Here is a 20,240-nt window from a genome sequence, read left to right as displayed (position 1 = left end):
CGACAGGGTCGGTCGCATAGTTGTGGTCTGCTGTGTGCTGCACAACATCACAATGCAGAGGGGAGATGCCCTGGTGGAAGAGTTGGAGGGAGAAGCCGATGGCAGCGGTGCTAACGCTAACAAAGAGGAGGAGGATGAGGAGGAAGATGAGGAGGAGGAGGTGGAGGAGGATGGCGTGCAGCAGGGTGGGGGGTGGGGCGCAGGACACAGACACAACCCGGGTGCTGGTAATGTCCAGGAGGCTGTACGACGGAACCGTCGAGGACAGCGGGCACGCGCTGCGTTGGTGGCCACAAGGTTCACGCATCGCGTGGGAGGGGATCGCTGAATAGTACCACTTGCACCGTCAGTCGTGCACACGGACAGCAAACAACCCCCCCCCCCCCCCCCCTCCCGCACCCCGCTCCCCGTACAGGGCTCCAATTTCACAGCACCTTACCACTGCGGCACTACGGTATAGCACTACATTGATGGCTGTGTCAGCGGGTGTGATCAGTGCCATGTGGAATGATGACAGCCCACTCTGCGATGAGCTGTGTGCTCAGAATCTTTAGACAAAGTCTGACTCATGGCAATAGCTGAACCATCCATCTCGGTGGTCGCTGCATTCGTCAGGGACACTCCATCACGTGCCCGTGTGGGGTAGCTGGCGTCGGTGTGCCGAGGACTACGGTGTCCGACTGTGGGAGGGGAGGGGTGGGAGGGACTGCACACCCGGGACCGATGTTGATCCGCTCGTCAACCCCAGAGACACTCGGTCACCATCACGAGCCCCCTAGCATCGGGCATAGCACAGAGTCTTACAAGTTAGGTGCAACAGTGAGTTTAATAGTGAATGTTATATACAGATGCCCTAGCCCCTACAACTAAACTGTGCTCTTCACCTGTGCCAACTTACTATGTGTCCAACTTCCTTGCCTTACGGGCCCTACCACTACACCTAGGTGAATCCCCAGATGATACAGCAGGAGTGGAGGCGGACTGCTGAGAACCACCCCCCGTGACATGGCCTCCCGTCGGCACTCGTTTCCTGGGGCGACCCGGCCTTGATGGGCCAGGCTGCTCCGCGGGCGTTTCGGATGGTGTGGGGCCACCCTGCTCTGCCCGCTGCCCACCGGATGCGCCAGGGACGGGACGGGGGGAGGCCGAGCTTCAGGGACGCCCCTTGATGGAGTTAATGGGACGGGCCCCAGAACCTCCTCCTCCCTCGGGGAGCCCGGTGGCCCCCGGGCCTCACTGTGGTTCGGAGGTGCGATCGGGGAGGTGCCCCGTTGCCCCACCGACACCTGGCGCTGCCAGTCCTGGAGGCCTGCAACGGTATCGACCAGGGTCCGAATGTTCGCAGAGACGGAGTCCAGGGAGTGAGACATTCCCGCCAGGGACTGTGCGACCTCAACCTGTGAGTGTGCGACGCCATCCAACACGTGCGTCAGGCGTTCGATGCTCTCCATGACTGTCAGCTGGGACTGGGCCATGGCCTGGGGCCTGGTGAGACTCAGCCAGGGCCCGTAGCGCGCCGGCAATGTCATGTTGGCTCTGGCGCATTGCTGCCTGTGAGAGGGCAGCCCTCTCCTGGGCCATAGATGACTCGTGCACATGAAGCCTAACGCCTTGCAGAACCTGACCCATGGCCGAAACCGTTTCACACATTGCCTCACCACGGACACCACCCGTGTGGTGTCGGCCTGGGTGGCTGCGATGAGCGGCACCACTCCCTCCTCCAACTGCGTCTGCAGCTGCTGGAAGACGGCCCTCATCCCGTCATTGTGTCCCTGGGTTTCAAAATGCATCGGCTGTCAAGGTGGGTCGAGTAAATCCAGGAACCCAGGAGCCGTTGGGCGGCAGCTGGATGCTGGGCCTGGGCTTCCCTCTGACCATCCAGCCCCTCGGCTGCTCCGAATTCCACCTGCTGTACCGATTCAGCTGTGTGGTGCACACCAGACCGTGACCCAGGAGCCTCTTCACTTAATTGCCCAACCAAGATGGTGTCTCTGGGATGGTGGATAGTGTGGGAGACAGCAGTGCCGCAAGCTCTAGGTCCTCATCCGTCAGTACGTCCGTTGTGTCCTGGTCCCACTCATGGCCCGGCGCATGGCGCACGCAGCCCATGTACAGTTCAGCAGCGGGTGAGTCCGTTGACTGCATCGCAGTCCTCTGTGCGTCTAGGTCCACAGACCCCATCCTGTCCTGTCTCGCGGCCCGACCTTCGGGCAACGCACAGCCATGATAGTCGTCGCTGTCCGTCCTCTGTACGTTCCCCCTCCAGAGTCCCGGATTTAGAGGATGGCCCTCCTGGCCGACCTCCTGCCACCCTCTGGCGTGCGACCCAAGGTGCGGCTGTCGTTGTCTGTGTGGCACAAGACGGCCCTGGACGTTCGTCGGCTGGCCCTGGGCAACAGAATGATACGGGGTTAGGTAGACACACTCGGCCGGGTGTACGGTGGTCGAGTGGGCAGAGTGTGAGGGGAGAGAGGATGGGTGGTCCAGTGGGCAGAGTGTGAGGGGAGAGAGGATCAGATGAGGCGTTCAGATATAGGCTACATTAATGCTGGGTGGGGGGAAAGTTGGAGCCACACCATGGCATCTCCCCAGGGGGTCACAGCGCTCATGTGGGTCTGTTACAACGCTGTTCACCCCCCTCCACTCACTCTCGCCCCCCGTCTCCCCCTCGTGCCTGGGCGGGAGGGGGGGGGGGGATGAGGGACATGGGAGGGGGGAGTGATGGTTGTGACCCGGGGGCACCCTCGTGGCACTTACCCTGGCAGCCCTGGTGAGGTCGTGGAGCTTCTTTCGACACTGCTCCCCGGACCAAGGGGTCTGCTCCACAGCACTGACTGCCGTGCCCACCTCACACAATGAGAGGCATGGAGGGTGGTGATGCCCTCATCTTGGGCAGATGATGCCCCTGCGTTGCTCCACCTCATCGAGGAGAGTCTCCAGGTACGTATCACGGAACCTCGGGTCGGCCCTCCGTGGCTCTGTCATGTTCCTCCCTCTTCTGCTGCGGGTCTTTCCGTGCGCGGATCGCGCCTTTTAAGACGCGGCGTGCGCCATTCGGGCGTCGCGCGCTGACTGCGTGCATTTCACGACACGCCCCCCATGTTCCGCCGGGCCTGATGCTAGCCCATTCCCGGGGCCAGAATCGGTCACGATCGGGCCGTTTTGCGTCGTCGTGAAACTCGACGGAGTTCACGACGGCGAGGTTGCTCCGGCGCGGCCTCAGAGAATCGTGCCCCAGGTGTTTTGGGGAGCTGCCCCAATATGGCCCAATGCAATTCAGTCTCAAAATGGTGCTTGATTAACACTCCTGTGAAACACCTTGGGGGTATTCCCTTGCTTTAAAGGTGCTGTAAATACAAGAACAGAGGATGCCGAAAGAGCTCAGCAGGTCTGTCAGCATCTATTAGGAGAGAAAAAGAGTTAATGGAGTCCTTTGATTCTTCATCAGAACTGAAGGGAGGGAAAATATGTTCCCGCTGCAATAAAAAGTAGCAACTTCAAGAACAAAAGGCAGATGAAATGAGAATGAAATGAAATGAAAATAGCTTATTGTCACAAGTCGGCTTAAAATGAATTTACTGTGAAAAACCCCTAGGCGCCACATTCCGGCGCCTGTTCAGGGAGGCTGGTACGGGAATTGAACCCACTCTGCTGGCCTGCCTTGGTCTGCTTTAAAAGCCAGCTATTTAGATGTCCTGGTGTGTGTGTGTGTTGGGGGTGGGGTGGGGAGGATGGTGATTGCATTGAGGATACATGTATTTGATATTAAAAAAGGGGTGGGGGGGTTAAGATGGCGGACAAAGTTCCAAATCTAAAGTTGTCAAACTCAGTGTCCGAGGATTGCCCAAACGGAAGATGAGATGCTACTCCTCCAAATATAAATATCTATAATATATACAAATAAAAGTTGTACATAAAATGGAAATTGGGTTTATTTTCCATTCTTAGTGCTCATTGAGATTTTAAATGAATGGGTTTGTTCAAGAATAGATTGAAAAAAACTTGCTACTTGTCCTTCCGTAACCAGCACATGGTTACTTCCAAAGCCATATGAACCAACTGATTAATTTAGATTTACAGAATGCTTCTTTCTCATTGAGAGGGACCCACTCTGCATTTGGCTTTCAACAGGTGGCAAAATGCTGCAGCTGCTCAAAACCCGAAACAAACACAGAATTTGCTGCAAACACTCAGCCAGCCAGTCAGCGTCTGTGGAGAGAAGAGTGAGCACCATTCATCAAATTCAAAACTGCTGTTTTTCAGCCCTGCTCCTATTCCACTCTGCTATTTAACCACATTGCAGGTCTCATACAATTTACTGCTAAATCAGGTACATTGAGTGAAATTCTCCATTTGAGGTTCTCCCGCAGCGGCTGAATTGCACCTGACTTGCGCTCCATATTGCTGATACTTAGCGATGCAAATTTATGCATGGCAAAGAATTCCCAAAGGATTCCGCTATCGGGTCAGCGTCCTGAAAACGAGGTCCCGCTGCTGGCTACTGCACCCCACTCACCGCCACCCCCCCCTCTCCCCCCCCCCCCCCCCCCCCCCCCCCCCCACTGCAGTGCAATTCAGACCCAACCACCACAGAGACCCCCTGCATAAAGAGACCCCCCCCACACAGAGACCCACTAAATGAGGTGAAGTAATACAGGATCAGAGGCGAGGTGGCAAGATGGATACAGAACTGGCTCGGTCACAGAAGGCAAAGGGGAGCAGTAGAAGGGTGTTTTTATGAACAGAAGGTTGTGACTGGTGGTGCTCCACAGGAATCTGTGCTTGTGCCTCTGTTGTTTGTAGTGCATAAACGATTTGGAGGAAAATGGAGCTGGTCTGATTAGTAAATTTGTGGTTGACACCAAGGTTGGTGGAGTGGCAGATAGTGTTGAAGATTGTCAGAGGTTACAGCAGGACATATATAGGTTGGAGACTTGTGCAGAGAAATGACAAATGGAGTTTAATCCAGACAAATATGAGGCTATGCATTTTGGTAGATCTAAAATAAAGGGAAAATATACCGTAAATGGCAAAACACCATATAGAAAGTCAGAGAGATCTGGGTGTGCAGGCCCACAGATCTTTGAAAGTGGCAGCACAAGTGGACAAGGTAGTCAGGAAAGCATACGGAATGCTTGCCTTCATTGATCGGGGCATCGAGTCTAAAAACTGGCAAGTCATGCTGCAGTTGTATAGAACCTTGGTAAGGCCACACTTGGAATATTGTGCACAATTCTGGTCGCCACACTACCAGAAGGATGAGGATGCTTTGGAGAGGGTGCAGAGGAGGTTTACCAGGATGGTGCCTGGTCTGGAGGGTGTTAGCTATGTGGAGAGGCTGAATAAACTCAGACTGTTTTCATTTGACCGACGGGGGTTGAGGGGTGACCTGATAGAGGTCACCAAGGTTATGAGGGGCATGGATAGAGTGGATAGGCAGGTACCCTTTCCCAGGGTGGAGGGGTCAGTCACCAGGGGGCATAGGTTTAAAGACCTTGGGGCAAAGTTTAGAGGAGATGTGCGAGGCATGGATAGGTGGGTACAGAGGGATATGGCACAAGGAAGTGCTGAGGGTTTGGGCTAAAGTTGGTATCACGACTGGTACAGTCTTGTAGGGCCGAAGAGCCTGTTCTTGGGCTGTATTGTTCTTTGTACTCAATAGAGTTTAGAAGGATGAGGGAGATCTCATTGAAATGTACAGGATACTGAGAGGCCTAGATAGAGTGGATGCAGAGAGGTTATTTCCACAAGTAGGAAAAACTAGAATCCAGGGGCACAGCCTCAATCTGAAGGGATAATCCTTTAAAACAGAGATGAGGAGGAATTTCTTCAGCCAGAGGGTGGTGAATCTGTGGAACACATTTCTGCAGAAGGCTGTGGAGGCCAAGTCACTGAGTGTCTTTAAGACAGAGATAGATAGATTCTTGATTACTAAGGGGATCAGGGGTTATGGGGAGAAAGCAGCAAGCTGGGGATGAGAAATATATCAGCCATGAGTCAATGGGAGAGCAGACTCAATGGGCCACATGGCCTAATTTTCCCCGATATCTTATGGTCTTAAATAAAGAGGGCCCCCACAGAGACACTCTAAATAAAGAGGCCCCCCTAAATAGGGAGACACCCCACAGACACCCAGAAGAGAGACTCCTGTCAGGAAGCTCCCAAAAAAAGAGACCCCTGTCAGGAAGGCCCCCAGAAGAGAGATTCTTGTCTGGAAGCTAGAGAGCAGTCCAAAGAGGCACGGAAAAAAATCACTACTTTGACACTCGCCTGGGTAATATACCTGTTGGCTCAGACACAGAAAACCTCATCAGTCAATTCCTGAAAAGAGAAAACAAGTCAGCTGGGTTCTCTTGGATCTTTGATCTACAAGCCATTCATTCATTTCTCTTTGATATTGATTTTACTAGGCTGTGATTGACAGCTTCTACACTCCGCAGCTGTCAGCATTGTTAGATCCGTCTACCTTCAAAGTTGAGTAACTCTGAAGTGGTCTAACCGCAATGGTCTAAACAGAAAGGGGGTGATCGAACGACCTTATCATGCCAGACTTGTATGGGGAGGTCCAGATTAACATATTTAAGTGAGCCATTAAGCTCATTTAAATATGTCAGTGCCCGATTCTCCCAAGGCCGTGCCTGGGAGACCATGGCACCATTTAGCATTAATCATTGTTTCAGGATGAGTCTACTCTTTAACACTCAATAAAAGGTTCCTGATGGGTATGGAGGAACAGAGATATCTCTGAATGTAAATGCATTGGGCTGGATTCTACAAGAATGGTCGTCAACCCGTAAAGTGGGACCAGTGCCGCTTCCGCGATTCTCGGGTCATAAGAACCTAAGAACATAAGAACTAGGAGCAGGAGTAGGCCATCTGGCCCCTCGAGCCTTCTCCGCCATTCAATGAGATCATGGCTGATCTTTTGTGGACTCAGCTCCACTTTCCGGCCCGAACACCATAACCCTTAATCCCTTTATTCTTCAAAAAACTATCTATCTTTATCCTAAAATATTTAATGAAAGAGCCTCAACTGCTTCACTGGGCAAGGAATTCCATAGATTCACAACCATTTGGGTGAAGAAGTTCCTCCTAAACTCAGTCCTAAATCTACTTCCCCTTATTTTGAGGCTATGTCCCCTAGTTCTGCTTTCACCCGCCAGTGCGCGCATCCTGCCCGCATCTATCCTATCTATTCCCTTCATAATTTTATATGTTTCTATAAGATCCCCCCTCATCCTTCTAAATTCCAATGAGTACAGTCCCAATCTATTCAACCTCTCCTCATAATCCAACCCCTTCAGCTCTGGGATTAACCTAGTGAATGTCTGCACACCCTCCAGCGCCAGTACGTCCTTTCTCAGGTAAGGAGACCAAAACTGAACACAATACTCCAGGTGTGGCCTCACTAACACCTTATACAATTGCAGCATAACCTCCCTAGTCTTAAACTCCATCCTTCTAGCAATGAAGGACAAAATTCCATTCGCTTTCTTAACCACCTGTTGCACCTGTAAACCAACTTTTTGCGACTCATGCACTAGCACACCCAGGTCTCTCTGTACAGCAGCATGTTTTAATATTTTATCATTTAAATAATAATCCCTTTTCCTGTTATTCCTTCCAAAATGGATAATGTCACATTTGTCAACATTGTATTCCATCTGCCAGACCCTAGCCCATTCACTTAACCTATCCAAATCCCTCTGCAGACTTCCGGAATCCTCTGCACTTTTTGCTTTACCACTCATCTTAGTGTCGTCTGCAAACTTGGACACATTGCCCTTGGTCCCCAACTCCAAATCATCTATGTAATTTGTGAACAATTGTGGGTCCAACACTGATCCCTGAGGGACACCACTAGCTACTGATTGCCAACCAGAGAAACATCCATTAATCCCCATTCTTTGCTTTCTATTAATTAACCAATCCTCTATCCATGCTACTACTTTACCCTTAATGACATGCATCTTTATCTTATGCAGCAACCTTTTGTGTGGCACCTTGTCAAAGGCTTTCTGGAAATCCAGATGCACCACATCCATAGGCTCCCCGTTAACTACCGCTCTGATAATGTCCTCAAAACTTTCCACTAAATTAGTTAGACACAACCTGCCTTTATGAACCCATGCTGTGTCTGCCCAATGGGACAATTTCCATCCAGATGCCTCGCTATTTCTTCTTTGATGATAGATAGCATTTGATGATAGCATCTTCCCTACTACCGAAGTTAAGCTCACTGGCCTATAATTACCCACTTTCTGCCTACGTCCTTTTTTAAACAGTGGTGTCACGTTTGCTAATTTCCAATCCGCCGGGATCACCCCAGAGTCTAGTGAATTTTGGTAAATTATCACTAGTGCATTTGCAATGCCCCTAGCCATCTCTTTTAGCACTCTGGGATGCATTCCATCAAGGCCAGGAGACCTGTCTACCTTTAGCCCCATTAGCTTGCCCATCACTACCTCCTTAGTGATAACAATCATCTCAAGGTCCTCACCTGTCATAGCCTCATTTCTATCGGTCACTGGCATGTTATTTGTGTCTTCCACTGTGAAGACCGACCCAAAAAACCTGTTCAGTTCCTCAGCCATTTCCTCATCTCCCATTATTAAAACTCCCTTCTCATCCTCTAAAGGACCAATATTTACCATAGCCACTCTTTTTTGTTTTATATATTTGTAGAAACATTTACTATCTGTTTTTATATTCTGAGCAAGTTTTCGCTCATAATCTATCTTACTCCTCTTTATAGCTATTTTGGTAGCTTTCTGTTGCCCCCTAAAGATTTCCCAGTCCTCTACTCTCCCACTAATCTTTGCCACTTTGTATGCTTCTTCCTTCAATTTGATACTCTCCCTTATTTCCTTGGATATCCACAGTCGATTTTCCCTCTTTCTACTGTCCTTCCTTTTTGTTGGTATAAACCTTTGCTTAGCACTGTGAAAAATCACTTGGAAGGTTCTCCACTGTTCCCCGCAGAATCGCTCAGAAATCTCTTGCACGCGAACTACGTGGCGCGGGAAGGGGGCCATTGACAGAGCCACCTCCCCACGATTCTCCGCGCAAAACTGGCCGAGTTCCCGACGGTATGGTTCTAACCACCCATCGGCTGTCGGGAACAGTCGGGTTGTGGCTGCGGACTCAGTCCACAGGGGGGATCAATCACCTTGGGAGACCTCATGGACGGCCAGGAGAGCGATCGGGTGTCACGGACCTGCGGGAACCCGCGGGCGCGCGCAATCTCGGGGAGGGCCTACATTTTTGGTGCCGCTCTGCGGTCTGAGTCCGCCATGTCCCATGGGGCAGCCACTGCAGGCCGCCGCTGAGCGCATGTGCAGACTCCTGACCGGAAGTGCATGGCCCGGGGCAGCACGCTGGCATAGTGGTTAGCACTGGGACTACGGTGCTGAGGACCCAGGTTCGAATCCCGGCCCTGGGTCACTGTCCGTGTGGAGTTTGCATATTCTCCCTGTGTCTACGTGGGTTCCACCCCAATAACCCAAAGATGCACAGGTTAGGTGGATTGGCCACACTAAATTGCCCCATAAATGTGTAAAAAAAGGACGTGCGTGGCCCCATATCCGCAGCCAGAGCTGCGAGGAGAACACCGCGGACCCTGCCAGCCCCATGGATGTAGGAGAGCACATGAACAAAGAGATAATGGCAAATTTGTGCAGACAGTGATTGAGGCACAATTAGAGAAATATGTTTAGTTTGGGGCATTATGGGCGGGATTCTCCCGCAATCGGTGAACCACTCTGGCGCGGGCCGCCTGGAAGTTGTGCAATCCTCCGCACTTCCGGGGGCGAGGCCGGCGCTGGAAGGGTTGGCACTGCGCCAACTGGCACCAAAGGGCTTCCGCCAGTCGCCACGTGGTGGCGCATGCGCAGAACCGCCAGTGTGTTTCCTGCGCATGCGCAGCGGGTTTCTTCTCCGCACCGGCCATGGCGGAGCCTTACAGAGGCTGGCGCAGAGGGAAAGAGTGCTCCAACAGCACCCACAGATCGGAGGGCCCCGAACCAGGCCTCCGTCCTGTCCCCCCCCTTCCCCCCCGGGGCCGGATCCCCCGCGCGTCCCCCCCCCCCCCAGGACCCTGATAACCGCCCTTCAAGCCAGGTCCCGCCGGGATGGACCATGTCCATTTCACGCCGGCGGAATTGGCTGTAAACGGACGACCGCTTGGCCCATTGGGGCCTGGAGAATTACCGGGGGTGCCGCTGCCAACGGCCCCCGACCGGCGTGGTGAGATCCGCGCCCCCGCCTGAAAACCGGCGGTAGAGAATTCGGCAGCCGGCGGAGGGGCGGGATTCACTCCCCCCCCTCCGGCGATTCTCCGTCCCGTCAGGGCAATCCTGCCCGATGTTCTTGACGGTACATTCAAGTCACAGTAAATGTGATTCACCAGATGATATTGGAGATAAAATTTAGAGCGGTAAGGAAAGACTTGAGATACATAGAAACATAGAAAATACCTTTCCCATTGGAGCAGAGATGCTTCAGAGGAGTTATTAATCATGTTTTTTGAAGGGCTGTGACAGAATAACTACAGAAGAAAAAATAAAAGACAATCAACAAGGTGATCAACATTTGTAAAGAGAAAACGCAAGTTATGATGTTTCAGACGACCCAAGAAGTCAGTGGCTTCTGTTATGAAGCCAATGACAAGGAACGATCAGTTTAATATTAAGTCAGTATGGATTGACAGATTATGAGAAATTTCTACTTTTGAAATTCGAGTGAGGCCGAAACCTTTGTACCTTTTAGTTAAACCGTTGAAGTAACAGATATATCATCACGAGAAAGCTGGGCAGTTTATGGGTGGGATTCTCTCAGGCCTGAGAATCGCCGCGAGCGGCGTGAATCGCGCCACGCTGCCTCAACACCGGGATTCGATTCTCCGCAGGGCGTGATCGGCGCGGCTCCAGCCGGGGCTGCTCTACGCGCCCCCCCCCCCCCCCCCCGTGATTCTCCGCCCGGGATGGGCCGAACGGATGTAGCAAAAAACCCGAGTCCCGCCGGCGCCGTTCTAACCTGGTCTTATCTGGCGGGACCTCGGCGTGGAAGAGTGCGCGGGTGGCCTGTAAGGGTGGGGGGGAGGGTGGCAGGCGGGTCCAACCCTGGGGTGGGTGGCCTCCGCTGTGGCCTGACCCATGATCGGGGTCCACCGATGGACTGGACAGCCTCTCGGGCTGGGGATCTCCTTTGTTCCGCGCTGGCCCCTGTAGCCCTACGTCATGTTGCGTTGGGGCCAGCGCGGAGAAGGGAGGCACCGCGCATGCGCGGAAATCGCGCCGGTCTCACCGCGCATGCGTGGACCAGCGGCACCCTTCGGATGTCAGGATCAGCAGTTGGAATGGTGCAGATTGCTCCAGTGCCATGCTGGCCCCCTGTAGGGGCCAGAATTGCTGATCCTGAGGCCATGTTGACGCCGTCGGGAAACGTGACGGCGTTTACGACGGCGTCTACACTTAGTCTCAGGATCAGAGAATCCCGCCCCGTATTGTTACCAACAAGAAGATGGCACAGACATGTTGGGTGGGAAATCTTCCTGCCATGTTGTAAACTTCCATTTCTTTACAGGATACTTGTATATTTTCCCTTGTGGGGTTTTTCATGGAAGATCATATGTATCTTTCATTTAAAAGATGTAGCATGTTCGGGCTTTTCAACATTTAAACCTTCCTTGATATTTTATTTGCAGTCTGTACAACCTTTGGTAACTTTATGTTTTTTGCAGTATCTGATTGTAATAAGGCTACTGTAACCACCTAAATGGTGATATCTATTACCTCACTGCGCTAGAAAAGTGAAATTTTTACAGGAACAGTGGTGTGAAAATTACTTCTAGAGATTGTCGAATTCCCATTAGAATTAACTCTTTGAGCTTAATTACACTGTCTGAGAGCAGGCTGAAAAATATTCACTCACTCTACTCAAGAGACTCCCATTATTGAGTGGAAGAAATTGTTTCCTGAAATTTAAGATTTAAATACGTTGAATGATTCATCAGTGATATGTCAAGATCAACAGATCTGAAGTGAGACTCAATGAGAGCAATTTTAATAATCGGATAGTTGAACAGAGTAGTACGTCCCATCATGCAGGTAGGAGACCAAGTCCATTTTGAGCATTAGGCCTCATTACCTTGTTGCCAGAAAGCTGCAGGAGCCAAATAGCTCCTGCTGCAGCTTACCAGCTTCAGGTTGGGTGGCCCGGAACAAATATAGCTCTGGCAGGCAGACAGGCCTGGCCCAAAATGATTTGGAAATGTATCTTTTTGGTGCCCCCTTTGTCATAATATACATCTATGTATATAATGAGATGCAGACAGGCAGTGATTGACACACAGGATGACCAGTAAGCACACAGAACAGAGCCGCCAATCACCAGACAGGACACAACCACTAGAAAGCCAGAGGGCACCAGTTTTCCCGTTCTCTCAGGACCCAGCCTCTGAGGCAGTCAGAGTTCGTGAGCTAGACAGTGCAAACACCATGTGGTAGCTGGTAAGTCTGGTCAGGCTAGCATCAGGTCTCCAGTCAAGTCAGCATAGTGTCAACCCACAGTTGAACATGTATAATAGTTTAGATGTTAAATAAAATCATGTTGAATCTCATCAAGTGTTGGAAGTCTGTCTCGCGCTACACTGCATCAAGCGCAGTCCACATATACCCAGCCTGCCCAACACATCACCCTTTTACTGTACTGCTCGGTAAAACTGGGCCAATCAAACACAGCACATGGACTGCCTGGTTGACTGGCAAAATGATGATCAAGGTCCGAAGTTCCAAAAGGGGCTACTACCTGAGGCAGGCAGGTGTGCTAGAGGAAGGTCATTTTGAGGATGGCAGCATCATAAATTAGGGGCTCGGAGTGCGCTCTGCAAGGCCTGCGGTAAGAAAGGACATTTTGCTTCTGTGTGCCAGGACCGCTCGGTCACTGCCGTTGACCCGGCGACCCCACGTGCGATCCCCGGGCGCCGCCATCTGCCTCCCTGCAGACCACATGCGGCCCGTGGACGCCGCCATATTGCCCCCTCACAACAGGTGCGGCCCGTGGGCGCCGCCATCTTCCTCGCCACCTTGCTCGCCTCACATGTGCGGTCCATGGGCGCTGCCATCTTGCCCACCTCAGGACATGTGTGGCCTGTGGGCGCCACCATCTTGCCTGCCCCAGGACACGTGAGGCCTGTGGGCGCTGCCACCTTCCCCGCCTCAGGATCCCTGCTCGTCGTTCACCTCATCGGGCCACTCATCGCCTGAAACCGCCGTCGACCAACCACGCCTGGCCTGCATTTCGATCGACCAGACATGACCGCACAACCTCGTGACCGCCTCGACGACGGTGAAGATCAATGTGCACAAGGTTTCCTGCCTTCTGGACTCCGGGAACACTGAGAGCTTCATCCACCCCGGTAAGGTGCTGCTCCCTCATCGTCCAGCCCACCAACCAAAGAATCTCCCTGGCCTCCGGCTCCCACTCTGTGGCAATCCGGGGGTACTGCACTGCCACCCTCACCATCCAGGGCGTAGAGTTCAGCGGCTTCCGCCTCTACGTCCTCCCCAACCTCTGCGCTGCCCTGCTACTCGGCCTGAACTTCCAGTCGAACCTCCAGAGCCTAACCTTGATATTTGGCTGGCCCCTAACACCCCTTACTGTATGTGGCCTCACGACCCTTAAGGTCGCCCCACCTTCCCTGTTTGCGAACCTCATCCCGGATTGCAAACCTGTCGCCACCAGGAGCAGACAGTACAGTGCCCAGGACAGGACCTTCATCAGGTCTGAAGCCCAGCGGCTGCTACTGGAGAGCCCAAGTGGTAGTGGTAAAAACTGGGGAGAAAAACAGGATGGTCGTTGACTAGTCAGACCATCAATTGGTACACGCAGCTCGACGCATACCCCCTCCCTCGCATATCTGATATGGTCAATCAGATTGCACAGGACCGAGTCGTCTCGACAGTAGACCTGAAATCTGCCTACCACCAGCTCCCCATTCGCAAGGCGGACCGCCCCTACACCGCGTTTGAAGCGGACTGCCATCTTTACCATTTCCTTAGGGTTCCCTTTTGCATCACTAACGGGATCTCGGTCTTCCAACGGGAGATGAACCGAATGGTTGACCGGTACGGACTGCAGGCCACTTTCCCGCACCTGGATAACATCACCATCTGCGGCCACGACCAGCAGGACCACGACGCTAACATTTCCAGACTTCTCCACACCGCCAAACTCCTTAACCTAACCTACAAAGGAGAAGTGTGTGTTCAGCACGAACCGCTTAGCCACCCTCGGCTATGTGGTCCAGAACGGAGTTCTAGGGCCCGACCCCGACCGCATGCGCCCCCTCATGGAACTCCCCTTCCCCCACTGCCCCAAGACCCTCAAATGATGCCTGGGGTTCTTTTCGTACTACGCCCAGTGGGTCCCAAACTATGCAAACAAGGCCCGCCCACTCTTTCAATCCACCGTTTTCCCACTGACGGCCGAGGCTCACCAGGCCTTCAACCGTATCAAGGCCGACATCGCCAAGGCCACGATGCACGCAGTCGACGAGAAGCTCCCCTTTCAAGTCGAGAGCGATGCATCTGACGTCGTTCGGGCCGCCACCCTCAACCAGGCAGGCAGGCCCATGGCATTCTTTTCCCGCACCCGCCATGCCTCCGAAATTCGGTACACCTCCACCAAAAAGGAGGCCCAGGCCATCGTAGAAGCTGCGTGACATTGGAGGCATTACCTGGCAGGCAGGAGATTCACTCTCTTCACTGACCAATGGTCGGTTGCCTTCATCTTTAACAACACACTTCGGGGTAAGATCAAAAACTATAAGATCTTGAGGTGGAGAATCGAGCTCTCCACCTACAATTACGATATTTTGTATCGCCCCGGTAAGCTCAACGAGCCCCCGATGCCCTATCCCGAGGTACATGTGCCAGCGCACAGGTGGACCGACTCCGCACCCTGCACGACGATCCCTGTCACCCAGGGGTCACCCGCTTTTATCACTTCATAATGGCCCGCAATCTGCCCTACTCCATCGAGGAGGTCAGGGCTATCACCAGAGACTGCCAGGTCTGCGCGGAGTGTAAACCGCACTTCTACCGGCCAGACCGTGCGCGCCTGGTGAAGGTCACCCGCCCCTTTGAGTGCTCAGCATGGACTTCAAAGGGCCTCTCCCCTCCACCAACCGCAACACGTATTTCCTCAATGTGGTTGATGAGTACTCGAGATTCCCCTTCGCCATCCCATGCCCCGATATGACGTCTGCCACCGTCATCAAAGACCTTAACATCATCTTCGCTCTGTTTGGTTTCCCTGCCTACGTCCACAGCAATCGGGGATCCTCATTCATGAGCGATGAGCTGCGCCAGTTCCAGCTCAACAGGGGCATTGCCTCGAGCAGGACGACCAGCTACAATCCCTGGTGAAACGGACAGGTGGAGCGGGAAAATTGGACGGTCTGGAAGGCCGTCCAGCTGGCCCTACAGTCCAGGAATCTCCCGGCCTCCCGCTGGCAGGAGGTCCTCCCCGACGTCCTTCACTCCATTCGGTCGCTCCTGTGTACTGCAACTATCGAAACCCCCCATGGACGTCTCTTTGCCTTCCCTGGGAAGTCCATCTCCGGGGTTTCGCTCCCAACATGGCTGGCAGCTCCAGGACCCGTTGTCCTCCGTAAACACGTGCGGCTACACAAGGCGGACCCGTTGGTTGAGAGGGTACAGCTACTCCATGCGAACCCGCAGTATGTCTACATAGCGTACCCCGATGGCCGCCAAGACACAGCCTCCCTTCGTGTCCCGGCACCAGCTGTGTCCCCGCATATCCCCCCCCCCCTCTGCCCCGACACCACCCTCCCTTCCCCCGGCGCATCCCGCCACAGCCCCCACTCCAGGATGATCCGTCCTCCCCTTGGTCGCACCCGGGGATGAAGAGGATGTCGACACGCTCCCGGAGTCACCGACGACCGAGCCGACGCCTGAGTCGCCACCATCACTGCGGTGCTCTCAACGAAGGATCAAGGCACCTGATCGTCTAAATTTGTAACCTCCTCAGAAATGTTAAGGCCAACCTGTATGTAAATAGTTTTCCACCCCACCCCCACTGGCCTCATTTTTAACAGGGGGTGAATATGGTAGTCACCACTGTTGTATTATATTGTATGTACTGCACTGCATACAAGGGTATTACGGTAAGGCCCCTGTACTACAGGTACGGGGGTAGATCCCTGCATGCTGGCTCTGCCCAGTAGGCAGAGTATAAATGTGTGTGCTCTCCGAACTGCAGCCATTTTGGCAGCAGCTGTAGGAGGCCACACATCTCTGTGTAATAAAGCCTCGATTACTCGTCTCGCCGTAATTGATAGTGCATTACTACGGCATTTCATTTTTTGTCATGTGGCTCAATTCAAAGAAAAACAAATGCTCAGGAGGGCAGAATTCCATTTAGATTAAGCACACAAAGCCAACGAGGCCATGACCTTGTATAATGCAATGATTTTGTTTTATCTTTTGCAGGTCTATCATCATTCTTACACCGCATCATATGCTATTTACGACATACATACAAGGTCAGTGAAATATCTTACGGAGTTATTTCAAAACATTTCAATTTTCTCTGTGGTTTGTAAGAATTGAATCAAATGTTAATGATTGCAAATGCAGGTGACTATTCCATTTTGTGATGGTGACACAATTCAAATTGAATGCTTTTACGATTTCCCATATGGCATTAGCTTTTCCTGTCTTTCTTACCCTTTGCACCTCGTCTTTCATTATTCTATTGTTGCTGTCCTCCACCAATCAAGAATTTTTGGGAGGGAGATTAAGAATCGTGAGATTGATTTATTACTTCGAACAGAAGCAAAAGTGTCAGTAAGTGACGTATTCATGAAGCTAGTGAAAGGGCTTTGTAAAGGGGAGTTTAAAGATTAGGCCACCTTGTGTGCATGTTTAGTTCTGGAATATAATGTTGCCCTCAGTCATAAATAATAAGGTGACTTCCATCAAAGATTACCTTGCTGGTGAATTGTGGTGAATACAGCAGAACTAGTTGGAGCTTGTTTACCCATAAAATTTGGTCTAACTCAGTCAGATTGAATTAGCTGCTCCTTTAAAAACACATATGCACATCACGCAGAAAGCGAAAAAAATGTCACAGTGCATCGATATATCCATTTCCCCACCATCATAATAGGTGTCAAGCAAACATGGTAAGTCTATTTTTTCAATTTGTTTCACAAAGATCCCATTCTATACAGAGGTATTTTATTCAGAAGCAGTTATTCTTCGAAGTTAGCCTTAAGTTAGTGAATTATTCGTCCAATTTCTGGATCTAATAGGCAGGAAATGACCAGATTTATAGTGGCGAGACACCTGGACAATCTGTGGTACTTTTGTCATGAGAATCGCAGGAATCACAGAAGCCTGTGCTGGCTCTCTGACAAATCCGTCCACATCTCCTGTCCCTATAATGTTTTTTTCAAATATATAGTGACTTCCCTTTTAAAATCATTTACGGATGCTGCATTTACCAATGTTCCTGATGAAATGGGCATTCCATGTCCCAACATCCCTCTGCAATACAAAACATTTAAAACATTTTACTTCACCATTGTGGATAATCTTAATATTTATGGCTTGAACTGACGAACAAGTAGATTTCCTCCATTTAACTTATGGAAACCCTTTATTATGTTGAATGTTCCATGAGCCAATGTCTGATAATGAAATTACTCCAATTGAACACGGTTGGGAGTGCGCAGAATGAGAGAGGATGGTTCATCAGCATTTTAACATGGAATAGGTTTCTAGTGGAAAAACTGAACTGGCAAATTAATTTCCCACCAAGTGGGGAACAGTAGGATGTCTTTGTTTCTACCTTCCTGTGCATCGACTGCACTTGATGTCCTTCAAACCTGCACATCAGGAAACTGCAATGACCTGTCAGAAGTGGACTATGGATTATCATGAAGTTGTGCCATCTGCTGCAACCTTCTGTGCAAATGTCACTCAAGCATAGGAAATCCTGGTCCACCTGGATTGCCACAACGGATTCTGCCACATCAGTGAATCAGTAGTGCATAGACCTATCATGCAAGTCACCAGGGCAAATATTTCAGAGAAAAATAGCAGCAGAATGACAGGACAGTGTAATTCTTCCACGTCGGAAGATTTGCAAATGTCCATTATTAATGGTGCATGCATGGTGTTCCGGATTCGGAGACATTATGATATAGCACTTACGACCACAAGAGCATACACACCATATCCAGGCGTTCCAAGGTCAGCAACGTGAGTTCATGCAAGTCAATGCTAATTTCCAAGCAGCAGTTACAAATCATTTATTTTAAGATAATCCCCTTTGCATGGATTATTTGAAAGAGAAAGCAAATTTGGGACATTACCTGGGGAACAAGGGGCTGTTCTATGGATCCTGGCTAATGACACTTTGGAACGAAAAATGAATTTAGATTCAATGGTGCCATGCATTTTTCTGGATAATCATAGAACAGACTATTAGCATCTTCAAACAGTATTCAGGGGCACTTACAGTGCTGTCCCACAAAGGACAAAGTACAGAGGACACAAAGATCATTGTTATACTGCTGCATGCATCACATTTTATCCATCCGTAAAGGCCTAACTTTAGCCTGCATTATAAGACCACACTGTTATTAACTTTTAGTTCATTGCTGCAAAAAAGCTATGCAGCCAGATATTTGTCTATACAGTTGCCTTTTTCTTACAGATTTGCCAAAATGTGAACAAGTCTGGTGACAAAGCAAAAACATCTCCAGTATTGTTCACTGCACTAATTAAGTTACAGTTAAAGTTAATCCTTGCATCTACACTAACGTTGTTCGACGTAAACATTTTGAAACTCTTTGCTTAAATTTGGAACAAAATGCAATTAATTTATTTCCCCTTGTATGATTAGTCGGTGTGTGTGTGTTTCCTTCAGAGTCTGTTTTAAGATCCTTTTAGGTGTTTCTCCAGTGGAAGGAATAAACAAAACAGTCTGTTTCTGTGAGCCTCTTGTGATTGAGATGGTTTTCTACTTCCTTGCACCAGATCTTCAAATGGATGTACCTCTGGTTTAGTGGCGACTGTCTAGTCCTGCTCATGTTTTGATGCATTTCTTATCATTTTGACAAAGTATTTTATGAGTTGAATGTAACATCACCCTGAGACAACAATCTTGTCCATTTACTCCAACCAAGTTGGCAGAGAAAAAAAAATGATCTCCGTCAAAATGGGTAGAACAACATTGAGCAATGAAGGCTGTTCTTCATGAAGACTTATTGAGACTAAACCTGGGTAGAAGGGAACCAAAATAAATGTAACTTTCTTTTCAGAGAGTTTGTATGCCAAGATACCATATTATATGTGAATGCAAAGTCAATCCAAATTCTTACTAACCACAATGGTTTTCTATTCTCTAATGGTAAACACTCGTAATTTTTTACAGATGTGCTTTTATTTCGCAACCTATTGATGTCACAGGTTTCCTGTTAGAAATAGCATTTTTAGTTGATGATAGCACAATTCGATTCAACTCCATTTTCTTAAAAGCTTCTTAAAAGCAAAATCCACTAATATTTTTTCAATTTTCCATTTACTTAAGGGAAGTGAGGGAATTGAATCCCCCGGAGGTGGCAAATTCTGTATTACAATATGCAGCATGGGGCATAGCAGGACAGCAGCTGGTAAGAGCGTCTTGAACATTTGCACTGGTTGTGTTTTTATCAGGTGTGTAGAGGCAAAAACTGTTGGTTATCTGATTTGCCGCATTTAAAAACAGCACAGACACATTGTGCCTAACAAAATAACTACATTGCATTATTGCAATCGGTGAGTAAACTCACGCAAATCCTAAGATTGAGAATACCGTTCTTTTCCCTATAAGGTCTGGCTCTAAATCAAGGCTAGTCTGAATCAATGGCAATGTTTCCTTACTCTCAGAACTATTAGATTCTTATGTAAAATTAGTTTGAGCAGACTTAACGCAACCCATCATAACTCATCAAAAGAGATAATACATTAGCTCTCTTAAACTAATTTGCCAGTTTAATTCATGGAGACAATCCAATTGTGGAAATTGCCCCAATGCTGCAACATGTGTTGTCTCCTGAGGTTCTTTTGTATTTAAGTATATAATTAAGATGACCTTGAGGTCTTTAGCTTATACCTGATCTATGCTCTTTTTGACGGTACTGAATTCTTACCTTGTGGCAAAAATAA

The 20,240-nt window shown here is 50.1% G+C and overlaps 1 protein-coding gene across 1 annotated transcript in view; it reads left to right on the top strand.

Moving 5' to 3' along the window:
* Positions 1-20,240, top strand: part of LOC119962051 (inactive dipeptidyl peptidase 10-like) — a 1,164,028-nt gene that overhangs the window by 910,634 nt on the left and 233,154 nt on the right. The window contains 2 exon segments of the mRNA XM_038789842.1: positions 16,515-16,567; positions 19,624-19,705. Coding sequence (XP_038645770.1) covers positions 16,515-16,567; positions 19,624-19,705 — 135 coding nt within the window.

This window comes from Scyliorhinus canicula, chromosome 2 (assembly GCF_902713615.1).
Source record: "Scyliorhinus canicula chromosome 2, sScyCan1.1, whole genome shotgun sequence".
Classification (NCBI taxonomy): Eukaryota; Metazoa; Chordata; class Chondrichthyes; order Carcharhiniformes; family Scyliorhinidae; genus Scyliorhinus; species Scyliorhinus canicula.
The sequence above is the reverse complement of the archived record's forward strand: the minus strand, read 5'-3'. Positions and strand labels throughout refer to the sequence as shown.